Raw genomic sequence first — 11,238 nt, 5'->3', positions numbered from 1 at the left:
GTCGGAAATTTTCGATAGGTCAGTCTGATGTTCAAGTCAGCAAAGAGCAGAAGAGTTGTGGAAGATGAAGTGTATGAAATAGTTGAAAATCGAGAGAGCCCATACCTGCGAAGGAAGGGGGGGTGGGGGATTATGTACTCACTAGAAGGAACCTTCTTGCGAGGGGGGGGGGGGGGGGGGGGGGGGGGGGGGGGGGGGGGGGGGGGGGGGGGGATGTACTCACTAGAAGGAACTTTCTTGCTGACATAGGTAGGCTGTTGTGGTGTCTTGAGGAGATAGGTTTTGTAAATTATTGACAAATGAGCTTGTAATGTAGCATCTAGGGGACGGGTCTGTAAACCTTGTAATCGCCTTATAGCTTGACTGTGTTGATTATTCTTGTTTTTTAGCCGTAGGTAGAGACACGAAGGGATCTAGGTGATCAGTTGGCAGAACTTGCACGCTTGGTTACTTTTGTCGTTCTTCTAATATTGGGAATGGCCGAGAGAAACAAGTCGGAGTCAGGTTGAGTGGCCGAGCCTACTGAGGCCGAGAGATTGAGGCGGTTGAGGTTGGATTGGTCAAGAGTGAGTGACCGAGGAGGTCGGATTGATGGAGAGCGAGGTCGAGTGACTGAGGAGGTCGGACTGGTCGAGAGCGAGTGACCGAGGAGGTTGGATTGATGGAGAGCGAGGTCGAGTGACTGATGAGGTCGGATTGGTCGAGAGCGAGTGACCGAGGAGGTCGGATTGATCGAGAGCAAGATCGAGTGATCGAGGAGGTCGGACTGACCGAGAGCGAGGTTGAGTGACCAAGGAGGTCGGACTAGTCGAGAGCGAGATCGAGTGACCAAGGTAATTGAGGTCAGGAGTGTCGGGCCGGCCCATCGGGGTTTGATTGTTGACCTCTTGACTTGCCACATCAGCCCACCTTTCAACCTTTACTGCCGCGTAAAACCAACAAGGATCCCTCATTCAGGAAAAAAATTAAAGTCCACAACATAGAACAGGATCCTTTGAAAGCAGTCAAGTTTTAAAAATGGTAGAATATATAATAAAATCTTAATATTCACTGATTTTAAGTCAAAGATATATGAGTATTCGTAAATGACTACGCAATTTCAAATGTATTTTGTATCTGTGGTTTGTATTCTATCGATAAAAGGCAGCCGAACCTGCTTGAATTACGGATATTTGAAAGGGAAAAAAAATCACTATTTATTTTAAGACATTTGGAAGCTAGATTCCTTTCTTCATCCTCAACCGTCCGATCCCATCAGTAGAAAAATGGAGCTAGACATTTTACTCTTCGTAGCAACAAAGAGCTCGTCGGGAGCGTAAAGGCGTTCCTTTTGCCCTTCGTTTTTTGTTTTTAATAATCAAATGTGTCTAAATTTTGCCTGATTAATCATAAAGATAGTCAACCTTCTTCTATTGATTTACTTATCGAATAAATTTAGAACACAACTTATACACACTTAAGCGAATCCGATAGCAGCCTGAAGGAGCTTCTCCACTCCGAGGTGCTTGGTAAGAGACCCCTTGGTAGTCTCTTAAGTTTATAGTTGAGACCTGTAGTTCATAGTTGCTCTAATGTTCTCCCAAATCAAGCACAAGGAGAACAAGCTCATCGTCTCATCGCAATTGTCGATAAATTTTGAGCGAAATCACTGTGTAGAAGCATGCATTAAAAGGGGAAATTCTCATTGGAAAAGTATAGCAGAATTAAGAAAGGTACAATGTTTTGCAGGGAAACAATTGACAGACACATGAAGGCAAATCTTAGTTTAAATATGCCTCACTGAAGTTTTGAAACAAGAATGCAGTTTTAAGATCCTACTTTTAAATCATCTCATTAAACTTACAACAACAGACGTAGCAATATGTCAGTAAATGCTTGATAATTTTTCGAATTGTTGTTGTTCCCGCGTTCTCAAATATTGACCATTCGGCTTAAGTCGAGCAACAACCGACTTTCTTAACGGCTGAAACATCATCTTTGCCGACGTTGATTGTTTGTCCCTTTGGCAAAGTTTCTGAGCCATCAGCAGCTTCCAGCGCCTTCCTGCTCGCGACGTTGTAGATCTGAGTGAGCACCTCAGTGAAGGCATCTTCCACATTCACTGATTCCAGTGCAGATGTCTCCATGAAGAATGCGCGCTCCCTTTCTGCAAAATCCTTTGCGTCCTCAGTGCTGACGGCTCTAAGGTGACGTAAATCTGCCTTGTTTCCCACAAGCATGATCACAATGTTGGAATCAGTATGATCCCTAAGCTCCTTCAACCATCTTTCAAGGCTTTCAAAAGTTACATGACGAGTGATGTCATATACAATCAATGCACCCACTGCTCCCCGGTAATATGCACTCGTGATTGCTCGGTATCTAGGTAAACAGAAATGCTATAGTCAATAAACATTATTTATACAAACAAGTATACGATCGATAGCAAGATAATGTCTACAAAAGTGAATCATTTTGTTCTTGATGTATCCTACATGCAAATTGCAATATTTTCCAAAACTAAATATTGCAAAGACTCGCACAATATAATTGGAAGAAAACAACATTTTAGATATAAACACCATCATTTTTTACTTATAGATCATAATTAAACTGAAATGTCTCTAATGCAGTATAGCGGAGCGAACAAAGATATGATCCTCACTTAGAGGAAAGCTTTGATGCCATTTGACGTAGCATAGCGGAAGGATAACAATACAATCCTCATTCAGAGAAAAGGAAATTGCAAATTGTATTAACTTGAAAACTGTATCTATTACATGGAATCCTAACTCCTATTTATAGTTTGAAGACACGACGTATTCTTTATAAAATAAGAGACTTCTCTAGAAAAACTAAATATATTTTTTAAAAGTTCTAACTAATTATAACAATTAACGACTTAGACAACTTTTAATAAAATTAAATTCTTAACTGCATTGGTCTCTTTTCAGAAAAAAAAAATAAGGAAAAAAAATAAGAGCATTTGCCCAAAATATAGAGATATATACCATAAAGAGGTAATTTTACTGGACATTAGACACATGAGTAAAATGAGATAAATAATCATCCTTGGAGAGATAATCACAGCACCAAGAAATAGAAATTGATTTGTCAAGTAAGAATTGTAGTGACATATTTGAGACAGATCAATTTAACTCAAAGGTGTAACTCTTGCTCTTACACATGAACAAGCTGCTAAGCTTATTGAGATATGTCATCATGTTATTGTTATAATCAAAGCGTATGAACTCAAAGTGATAGGCCCATCAGAAGTAACTCAGCAAAACAAGGTTTAAAACCCTCAAAATCACATGAGCTATGTGATGCTTAAGATAAACCCCTGTAGATTTATATACTATCATAACACATAATTGACTATTTGAAACTAACCAAGACTACATTTATCATGCACTTTATAGGCGTGTATTTAACCAATTTACTAGGCCAATGGACCCATTAAAGTTGAACATCGACTAAAATTGTCGATGCTCATATTTTGATATACGATTCGTGCACAGTGCACTATAAGGAACTTAACTACTGGCATTGCTTCAGCCACTTTCTAGACATTGATTTCCCAATCAAAGATTTGCTAGGCTACTATATAACAATATAAGCAATCAAAGAAGTAGACGTTTTCATATAAATTACATGTAAAATGCCTTGCTGAATACTTAGTAAAAAGTATAAAAAAGGTAAATTTCAGAGGTAGGAGCAGACAGTTGAATTTTCAGGTTAATAACGGGATAGTATAAGTTGAACTATCTTAATGTACACCTAAATATCGGAAAAGATACGGATTCATCTGCTTCTACATCTATGTAAGCGTTAGATGCATTGAGAGAAGAGTACGGATAAAATAACTAAATTTAGGAGCCTTCAAATATTAACAGGTGCCACACAGGGCTCACTAGATCTGTTGAATGTTGATCTGGGTTGTTGAGAAATAACTCAAAATTTATCATTCAAAAACTAGAAAAGCTATTAATGGGCCATTATTCATCTAGAGCGAAATGGACAATTTTGAACAAAATCTCACTCACAAAACTGAGATTTCATCGAGAACAAGAACCAGGGTTTCAGATCTGACCAATGAAACTACAGATCTGAAACCAAAGTAACCGAGGCCGAACAAAAGATTCAAGCAGTCAAATAAATCGATGCACCATAAGGGCAGATTGGGTTCAAATCCAAATCCTCATAAATCGAGCGAAGAGAAAAGGCCATACGAACCTCTCCTGACCAGCGGTGTCCCAAATCTGAGCTTTGATGACCTTATCATCGACCCGAATGCTTCGGGTCGCGAACTCGACCCCAATAGTGGACTTGGACTCGAGGCTGAACTCGTTCCTGGTGAACCGAGAGAGGAGGTTAGATTTCCCAACGCCAGAGTCCCCGATCAGAACAACCTTGAAGAGGTAGTCGTATTCGTCGTCCGCTCTGTATGCCATTGCTCCACCGCGTCCGCCGCCGACCGCAGCAGCACTACAAGCACAGAGTGTTCCTCATGCGGATGCCGACGGAGATCAGACGCAAAGCTGTACCAGGGGAAGAAATGGTAGCGTATCGGTCGTCGCCTCCGCCGCTAGGGTTCTCCGACCTTTGGAATCGGAGATGCAACTGGGAAAGGGCGTGGCTTGGACTCCGGCCAGCGCCTGGTCCGCAAATTAATACGATGGATACTTTTCAAAATGCCCCCTAAAATTCTTCTGCTATTTGATTTTACTACTTAAATATTCCCTTAAAAAATTAGTCAATTATTAATAAGAATAAATTAGTTAAAAGTTCAATAAAAATATTTAAACGTATTTAATATTAATAAAACCTTTACCTTAAAAATAACTTTAGCTATGCTGCTATGCGACTCCTTATCTCGTGTAACTCGTCTATGACACCCACCGCCATCGCCGCTGTCGCTGCCGCCGCGCTTCCATCGCCATCCTCGCCCGCAATCGAAGCGCCACTCGTCGGCGCTTCGACCAACGTCAAATTCCGATCGGATAGTGGTTGAAATCCGACGAATTTAATTGAAAACAGAGCCGGCAATGTCGGGCGTCATTTCGGCCAAATTACGATCGAAGATCGGGCAGGAAGGACAGGCAGGTGACCATTCCTTCTTCGGGCGATCTCCGACCGTGATTGTGGAATCCGACCGTGATTTGGTGTTGTTTAATCGAAATTCAATCGCAATTTGGTCAGCAGTGGCGGTGAGCGGGCATGGGTCATTTTCGAGCAAATTCGTCGGATTCTGACCACTATCCGGTCGGAATCCGCTGCGGGACGGAGCATCGGTGAGTGGCGCGTCGATCGCGGCCGAGGTGGCAGCCGGCGGTAGCAGGACAGTGCGGCGAGGGCGACGGTAGCGGTGGTGGATCACAAGTATCGCGCACATCACGCATTTCTCGTCGTGCAGCGTAGCATTTCTCTAAAAAAACCTTTACCTTAAAAATAACTTTTGCAATATAATTAATAAGACCCTTATAATAGAATTTAATAATATAAATTTAATTTCTATATTTTTAATGGTTCAAACCAAAGCCTGAATAAAAAATTAAAAAAAGCAACCTAAAAAAAAGTATTAAAATAATATCTTTTATCTTTATTATTTATATTTAAGGTGCAAATTAACAAGTATCTCCTTTAATTTTCTCTTATTACATCTGAACTTGTTCTTCTACTTCTGATCAGTAACGTCAAGGGAAGAGCTGCACGACTCCAGTTGCTACCGCGGCGGCGAGGATGGCCAACGGCGGAAGAAGAACAAACGCGCCCACCGTCGCGAAGAACGCCGAGTCGTTCCTCTGCTCCACTTCATTTAGATACGCCTGCCGCTTGATGTTTCTCTTCTGCGATACCGTCAAAGAACTGAGGCTGATCGCTTTCAGCTTCTTCCCCAGCGGAAGCGTGAAGTCGCCGCCTCTGCCTCCTACTGCTTCACTCAGCTGCTCACGGACGGTACGCCTCGGACCTCCATCGACCCCTTCGTAGCCTGCTGCTGTGGGAGATGCCAGCTGCTGCAGGAGATCCAGTTGATTTCTTGCCGATGAGCCTAGCTCTCATGAAATCAAGCACAGAATCAAGTTTCAGCTCCATCACAGAGAAGAAACAGCACAAACAAGAAATAAGAAGATTACTGGTTTCCTCCGTGACGCTTTCTGAACGTGAAGCTCTGCGAGGAGAGATGTGTTTCTCCGAGCCTGTGGGCTTGACGACGACGCTAGGGTTCTTGGTGGGGAGTCTCTGGTCTAGAGCTTGAATCCATGGAGGAGGAGAGGAGAGAGAAGATCGAGGGGGGAGCTTGCAGGCCATGGATGTGCTCACTGAGAGCTTCCTACATTCTTCTGGAGCATTAGTTAAGCTACTCCAGCCACAAAAAGGAGGAAGAAACTGAGCACCACACACGTTGCGCAGCGTTTGCATGGAAGGAGAACCTTGAGGGCCACGAGATCGACTGCTAACGAATTATGGTTCTCATAAATTCGACAAACAATATCAAGATCTCATGAATTTAGTTCATGATTTTGCTATAGTAGAACACAATATCAAGATCCCATCTCTCTCGATACAAACGACGTAACAGTGCACAAAACAACACGACAGAGAAACATGGCAGGGAGATGGTGAACGTCTATGACGTCAATTTTGCTGGTTCTTCTTCCGAAGAAGGTTTCCGAGCAGCCGCGCACCGGCGCTCTTCCTCGTTCCCCCTCCGCCGTTGCCATTCTCTTCCATGGCTCCGGCGATCAAGACCCCGAGGTGTTTGTCCATCGACCTGCAACGGTCAACTAACCTTCTGTCAGCCGTCTCCGCACTTGCCTCGTTTCCGGTGGCTAATACCTCAGCCGCTGCCTCTGCGGCCTTCCGCCACTGATCCATTTGCACCTTCGTCCGCTTCAGCTCCATCTCCAGCGATGTCTTTTCGCCTTCTGCCGCCTCCAGTTGCGAGGTCAGCTGCTGCTCTTTGGTTTTACTATGTTTCAGTTCTTCCTCCATTGAACTCAGTTGAGCCATGAGTTGTTCTTGCGTTGCTTGAGCAGATTCTGCAAGCTTCTTAGTTTGTTCCTCTGCTTTAATCTTAAAGATCATGTTTTCTTCCAGTCGAACTGCTACTTCCTTCTCCTTCCCCTTCTCCAAAAGCTTGGCTTTTAGAGTATGTACTTCCTTCTCCTCTTCTTCCTCTTTTTCTGCAACAAAAGCAGAAGCCTCTTTGCCCACATGCCTCTCTGTTTTCTCAATCATTGCCTTTGTCTCCTCCTCTTCCCTCTCCATCGCTACCTTTTCTTCTTTCCTCTGCTCGCCGTCGACTTCATCCTCCACGGGGAGGGGCTCTGCCAGCACTACGATTTCGAAGACATCCATCGTCGCCGGAGAAGTGACGCTGTGTTCTTTGTCATTTTGTCGAACATCTCCCGAGCGAGAATCCCGAGCCAGAGGAGGCGTCTCCTCTGCCCTTTTCGCGTCTACGGCAGCTGCTGGGAGCCGCTTCTTGGCCTTCGCGAGAGCTTTCTCCGTTTCGACCTCGGCGGCCTCCGCCGAGGCCAGACGATCTTTTAGCTTCTTGAGCTCCGCCTGGGCCTTGCTCAGCTTCGTCTCAAGCTCCACCACCCTCGTGCCCCGCTTCCTCTGTCGAATAGAACACATCAACCACGGAACTGAAAACGAAGAACATCGGTCGCCCTTCTCAATTACCTCATGCGAGACGATGCGAGAGGACACCTTGGAACTGCGGTCGGCGGCGGCGCTGCGGCATCGTCCAGGTGGTGATGCACGGTGTTTGCCTCGGAGAAGCCGATGCTCCGCAGGTGCAGCGGCGCTCGCGGCGATGGCCGGTGAGGCCGCTCGTCCGACCCTCTGCTTCCCAACAAAACGCCGCGCTACTCACTCGGTATCCATTACAGCAGAAACAGAGCGCAAGCAAACAAAATGTTCGACGAAAGTCCTTACCTCGACCTTGACATTGCACTGCTCCTTCCGCAAGGCTTCGCCTTCCCCTCACAGGCACACGTTCCAAAGCTCTACTTCAAATTACAAACCACACGGAAGAAGATTTGGCGTTGAAAACGAACACTGCACAGCACTGTAACAGCAGGCATTAAATTAGTAGGAGTGAGCACTGCACATGATTCTTTCAGGCTAGTTCTTTAGCTCTATCGCAGTGTTGGATCCATGGCAATGCAACGTCAAACACTGGAAATTTGTATCCGGAATGAGGATTGAAGTGGTTGCCATTGCATGTGGATGACAGAGATGAAGATGATGGAATGGTCCTAGTTAATAAGTGATGCATACGCTGGACCTGAAGCTGGAGACAACTATGGGAACAACACCTCTCACCGAACTCTTTCAAGCGAAGAACGATGCATTCATACACAAAATCAAACACTTCGACCATGAATCATGATAAAAAGAAAAAAAAAAGAAGAAGAAGATTTGATTATCACCTCTATAGAGCTATGGATTAAGGAACAGGGAAGCTTTGTTTATTACAGTAAACCAAGTGGCGCTTGATGAAAACTTGGATAAAAGTGGTGCTGTTTAAAGCATTGGAGAAGATGAGGAGCAGCTCAAAGTGGGCACCCTTCCCTATGTTTCTTTTTGGTCCTCGTTTTCACGTCGGTGGATTGTTGCCTCCTTTTTGCAGATTAATTAGCTCTGCCTCTTTGCTTTATCTTCCAAAGCTGAGCCAGTCGACAGCATTTGGCCATGAAGGATGGGCCATTGCAGGCAGGCAGGCAGCTCTGCTTTCTTTTCAGCTCTATCATAAGACCAGTGCACGCTCACAGTGAAACTTTCTGTCAATTATCTTCATCAAGAGAATAGAATTTTTTAAAAAAAATCATATAATCAAATGAACAGTCCATGGATGAGACCAGCTACCACAGATTTATCCTTGGTCCCAACAAACTGATTTCACCAAGTATTATGCAGAATTTACATACGAACAAAACCAATGCATACCTTGGTGCTGCTGCTTGAGAAAAGTGATAAGGAGTTCATTCGTGGAAGCAAATTAACTGATCAAATGTCTAATCTCACAGGCATTCAGTCGAACAGGTTGAGGGCGACCTCGTCACGCAGTGGTCACTGTCACAGCGACGACGACGACGACGCTACGTTGCCCTGGGCGAGAGGGAGCGACGGTGACGAGAGAGATACGCGAGAGCCAATGAACGAGAGCAGGTGGCGGATGTCCTTCATGTTGATGAGGAAGTAGCTGGAACAGACCATCAAAATTTGATTTTTCTTCTCTTCTCCTTCATGGCATCAACCACCAGAGGTGACGCCTACAGATTCTCAACGCGTACAAAACTATCCTTTTCTCATAGAACAACATCTCTAAACACGGCATTCTTCTTGATTTGTCTTAAAAATTCATCATAGTTCATTCGAAGAAGAAGTAGAAGAGGAACATGATTCGATATGAAAGGTGCAATGGACATGGCAGACAAAGCATGTGAAGGTGAGAGACACTGCATGTGAGCGATAGATATCCCATCCTTCTCTAAGTATTGGAACCTCCTAACTAACTCAACCAGTAACTCATCTCCAATTCGTGAAAAGAGAAAATTGATACGAAGTAATAGAAAGAGTTTTTAAAAAAATATATTTAGATATTTAATATTTTAAATTAATTAATTTTAAAAATAATCGATCTAATTTTATATAAAAAAGTTATTGATCAAATAAATTCGAAAAGTGATAAGTGACTTGTTACTTATAGTCGGACTTTTTAAAAATTAATCACATTGAATAAATATCTTTATTAAAAATTAACCCTAAATATTTCTATTTGTGGTACTCATATTCCCAAACACCAAATTCTCGAATGGTCATGTGTCAAGTGTTGAGTGGCTAAGTGTTTGCCTATCAAGCGTCACTTGTTGAATGTCGACTGTTAAGTGTCAAATAGATGAGCTCGAGTGGGAGCAACCCAAGTCCAAATAGGTTGAACTACAAAGCAAGACCAAGCCACCAAGTGGTCGAGCGTTGAGCACTCGAACACCTTGAGTTCGAATGGATTGTACTCTCTATGCGATGGTCAATTTGATGTAACAGTTATATCGATGTCAATTGCAAGGGGGTACGTCCTATGAAAGAGGAATGCCTTTTGAGAAAAAATGGTATAATTTTTCACTATTCTTTTCCCTTTATATAAGATAATGATGTCAACATTGAAGGCCAGATTATTCTATGCTATCCCACTCTATTTGACTTTTGACTTAAGTATTTCAAAGGGATTTCGTTGAGATTCACCTCGGCTCTCTTCTAAATTTTATTATTCTTGTGAGCACTGGACATCAATTGTCTAAAGATCATCCTAATCTCAATCTCGGTAGTTCACCTCTTCCTCATTGTTGATTCGTCATTCTACAAGTGTCATTGATCTGTCAAAGTTCTTCGTTTGTCATTAATTTGTAGTTAGTTCGATCTCACCTCAGCTGTATTACTTATATATTGATAGATATACTTATCACAGCTTTATATATTTTTAAAAGTCTATCTCTGCTTCAGTAAAAAGGTGGAATACACCACCCCAACGGCTTCATACGGTCGGTCTCAAGCTGCAAAGGTTGGAACCGCCATTACCCCCCCCCATCCCAGGCCCCACGGCTAAACAATGCGGGGCCAGCCACGACATGGTGGTGAAGGGCGGTCTCACGATCATATGTGAAGAGGTAAATCGAGAAGTTGTCATTGGCCATGACGGAAATCGAGGACATTTCAGTTTCGTCCCGTTATCCATATTCCCGTCATAATATGTCATAACAAACTCATTCACTATATCTCACACGTACACTTTAATGCCAAATCTAACTCCTATTAAAACAAACTATGTCCATTGTTAGTTTACTAATGTGGTGAATTTAAAAGAGTATAATTTGGAGCAAAGAAGAACACGCGTGAAAGAAATTTTCTTCGTAGGCAAAGAAAACTTGTTGGTTATTAGACAACAGAGTTCTTCGGTATCGTGATTTACTTAATTACTTTGGTCTTGTTGAAGTGAAATTGAAATTATTTCAAAATTCAAGAGAAATTTTTTTGTTTGCAAATAAACTCCTAGAGAGAGGTTGAAGTGAAAATTTCTTGGATCAAAGGAAAGAAGATTAAACAAGGAGAAAAATCCTTAATAAATTTATCAACTAGATGTGAGAAATAGAAATGCTTAATTTGTACAAAATCTTAAGCAGCCGGAGAATGATTTAGTAGAGGCGACATCTCTGTTCAAGGAAACGGAAAACCCCTCTTGAAAAAGCC

General features: G+C 42.9%; 2 protein-coding genes and 1 pseudogene across 3 annotated transcripts; all 3 read right to left on the bottom strand.

Moving 5' to 3' along the window:
* Window positions 1–1,665: 1,665 nt before the first annotated feature.
* Window positions 1,666–4,607, bottom strand: LOC141830638 (ras-related protein Rab11B-like). The gene is made up of 2 exons (XM_074718043.1): window positions 4,216–4,607; window positions 1,666–2,361 (listed from the first exon to the last, which is right to left on the bottom strand). Exons 1-2 carry the CDS (start codon window positions 4,431–4,433, stop codon window positions 1,932–1,934), a joined length of 648 nt encoding a protein of 215 aa, XP_074574144.1. The 5' UTR covers window positions 4,434–4,607; the 3' UTR covers window positions 1,666–1,931.
* Window positions 4,608–5,572: 965 nt separating this feature from the next.
* On the bottom strand, window positions 5,573–6,420 carry LOC141830639 (uncharacterized). Of its 2 annotated transcripts, none has more exons than XM_074718045.1 (2): window positions 6,117–6,369; window positions 5,573–6,031 (listed from the first exon to the last, which is right to left on the bottom strand). In XM_074718045.1, the coding sequence occupies exons 1-2, from the start codon at window positions 6,289–6,291 to the stop codon at window positions 5,676–5,678; spliced, it is 531 nt and encodes a 176-aa protein (XP_074574146.1). In that variant the 5' UTR covers window positions 6,292–6,369; the 3' UTR covers window positions 5,573–5,675. The 2 variants fall into 2 exon arrangements, with proteins under 2 accessions (XP_074574146.1, XP_074574145.1); XM_074718044.1 differs by having other exon boundaries at window positions 5,579–6,037; window positions 6,117–6,420.
* Window positions 6,421–6,459: 39 nt separating this feature from the next.
* LOC141830637 (interactor of constitutive active ROPs 4-like) lies at window positions 6,460–8,140 on the bottom strand (annotated as a pseudogene).
* Window positions 8,141–11,238: the final 3,098 nt, after the last annotated feature.

The sequence above is a fragment of the Curcuma longa genome, chromosome 6, assembly GCF_044706935.1.
Source record: "Curcuma longa cultivar G26 ecotype Majalengka, Jawa Barat chromosome 6, ITB_CL_G26_1.1, whole genome shotgun sequence".
NCBI lineage: Eukaryota > Viridiplantae > Streptophyta > Magnoliopsida > Zingiberales > Zingiberaceae > Curcuma > Curcuma longa.
This window is presented reverse-complemented; position numbering and strand designations above follow the sequence as displayed.

Bases quoted from the DNA above. Each gene is read 5' to 3' on its own strand.
- LOC141830639 (XM_074718044.1), bottom strand. From the start codon at position 6,402: ATGCAAACGCTGCGCAACGTGTGTGGTGCTCAGTTTCTTCCTCCTTTT. The intron at 6,038-6,116 runs GTAATCTTCTTA...TGATTTCATGAG, and splicing joins AAGCGTCACGGAGGAAACCA to AGCTAGGCTCATCGGCAAGA.
- LOC141830638 (XM_074718043.1), bottom strand. From the start codon at position 4,433: ATGGCATACAGAGCGGACGACGAATACGACTACCTCTTCAAGGTTGTT. The intron at 2,362-4,215 runs GTTCGTATGGCC...CTGTTTACCTAG, and splicing joins GACACCGCTGGTCAGGAGAG to ATACCGAGCAATCACGAGTG.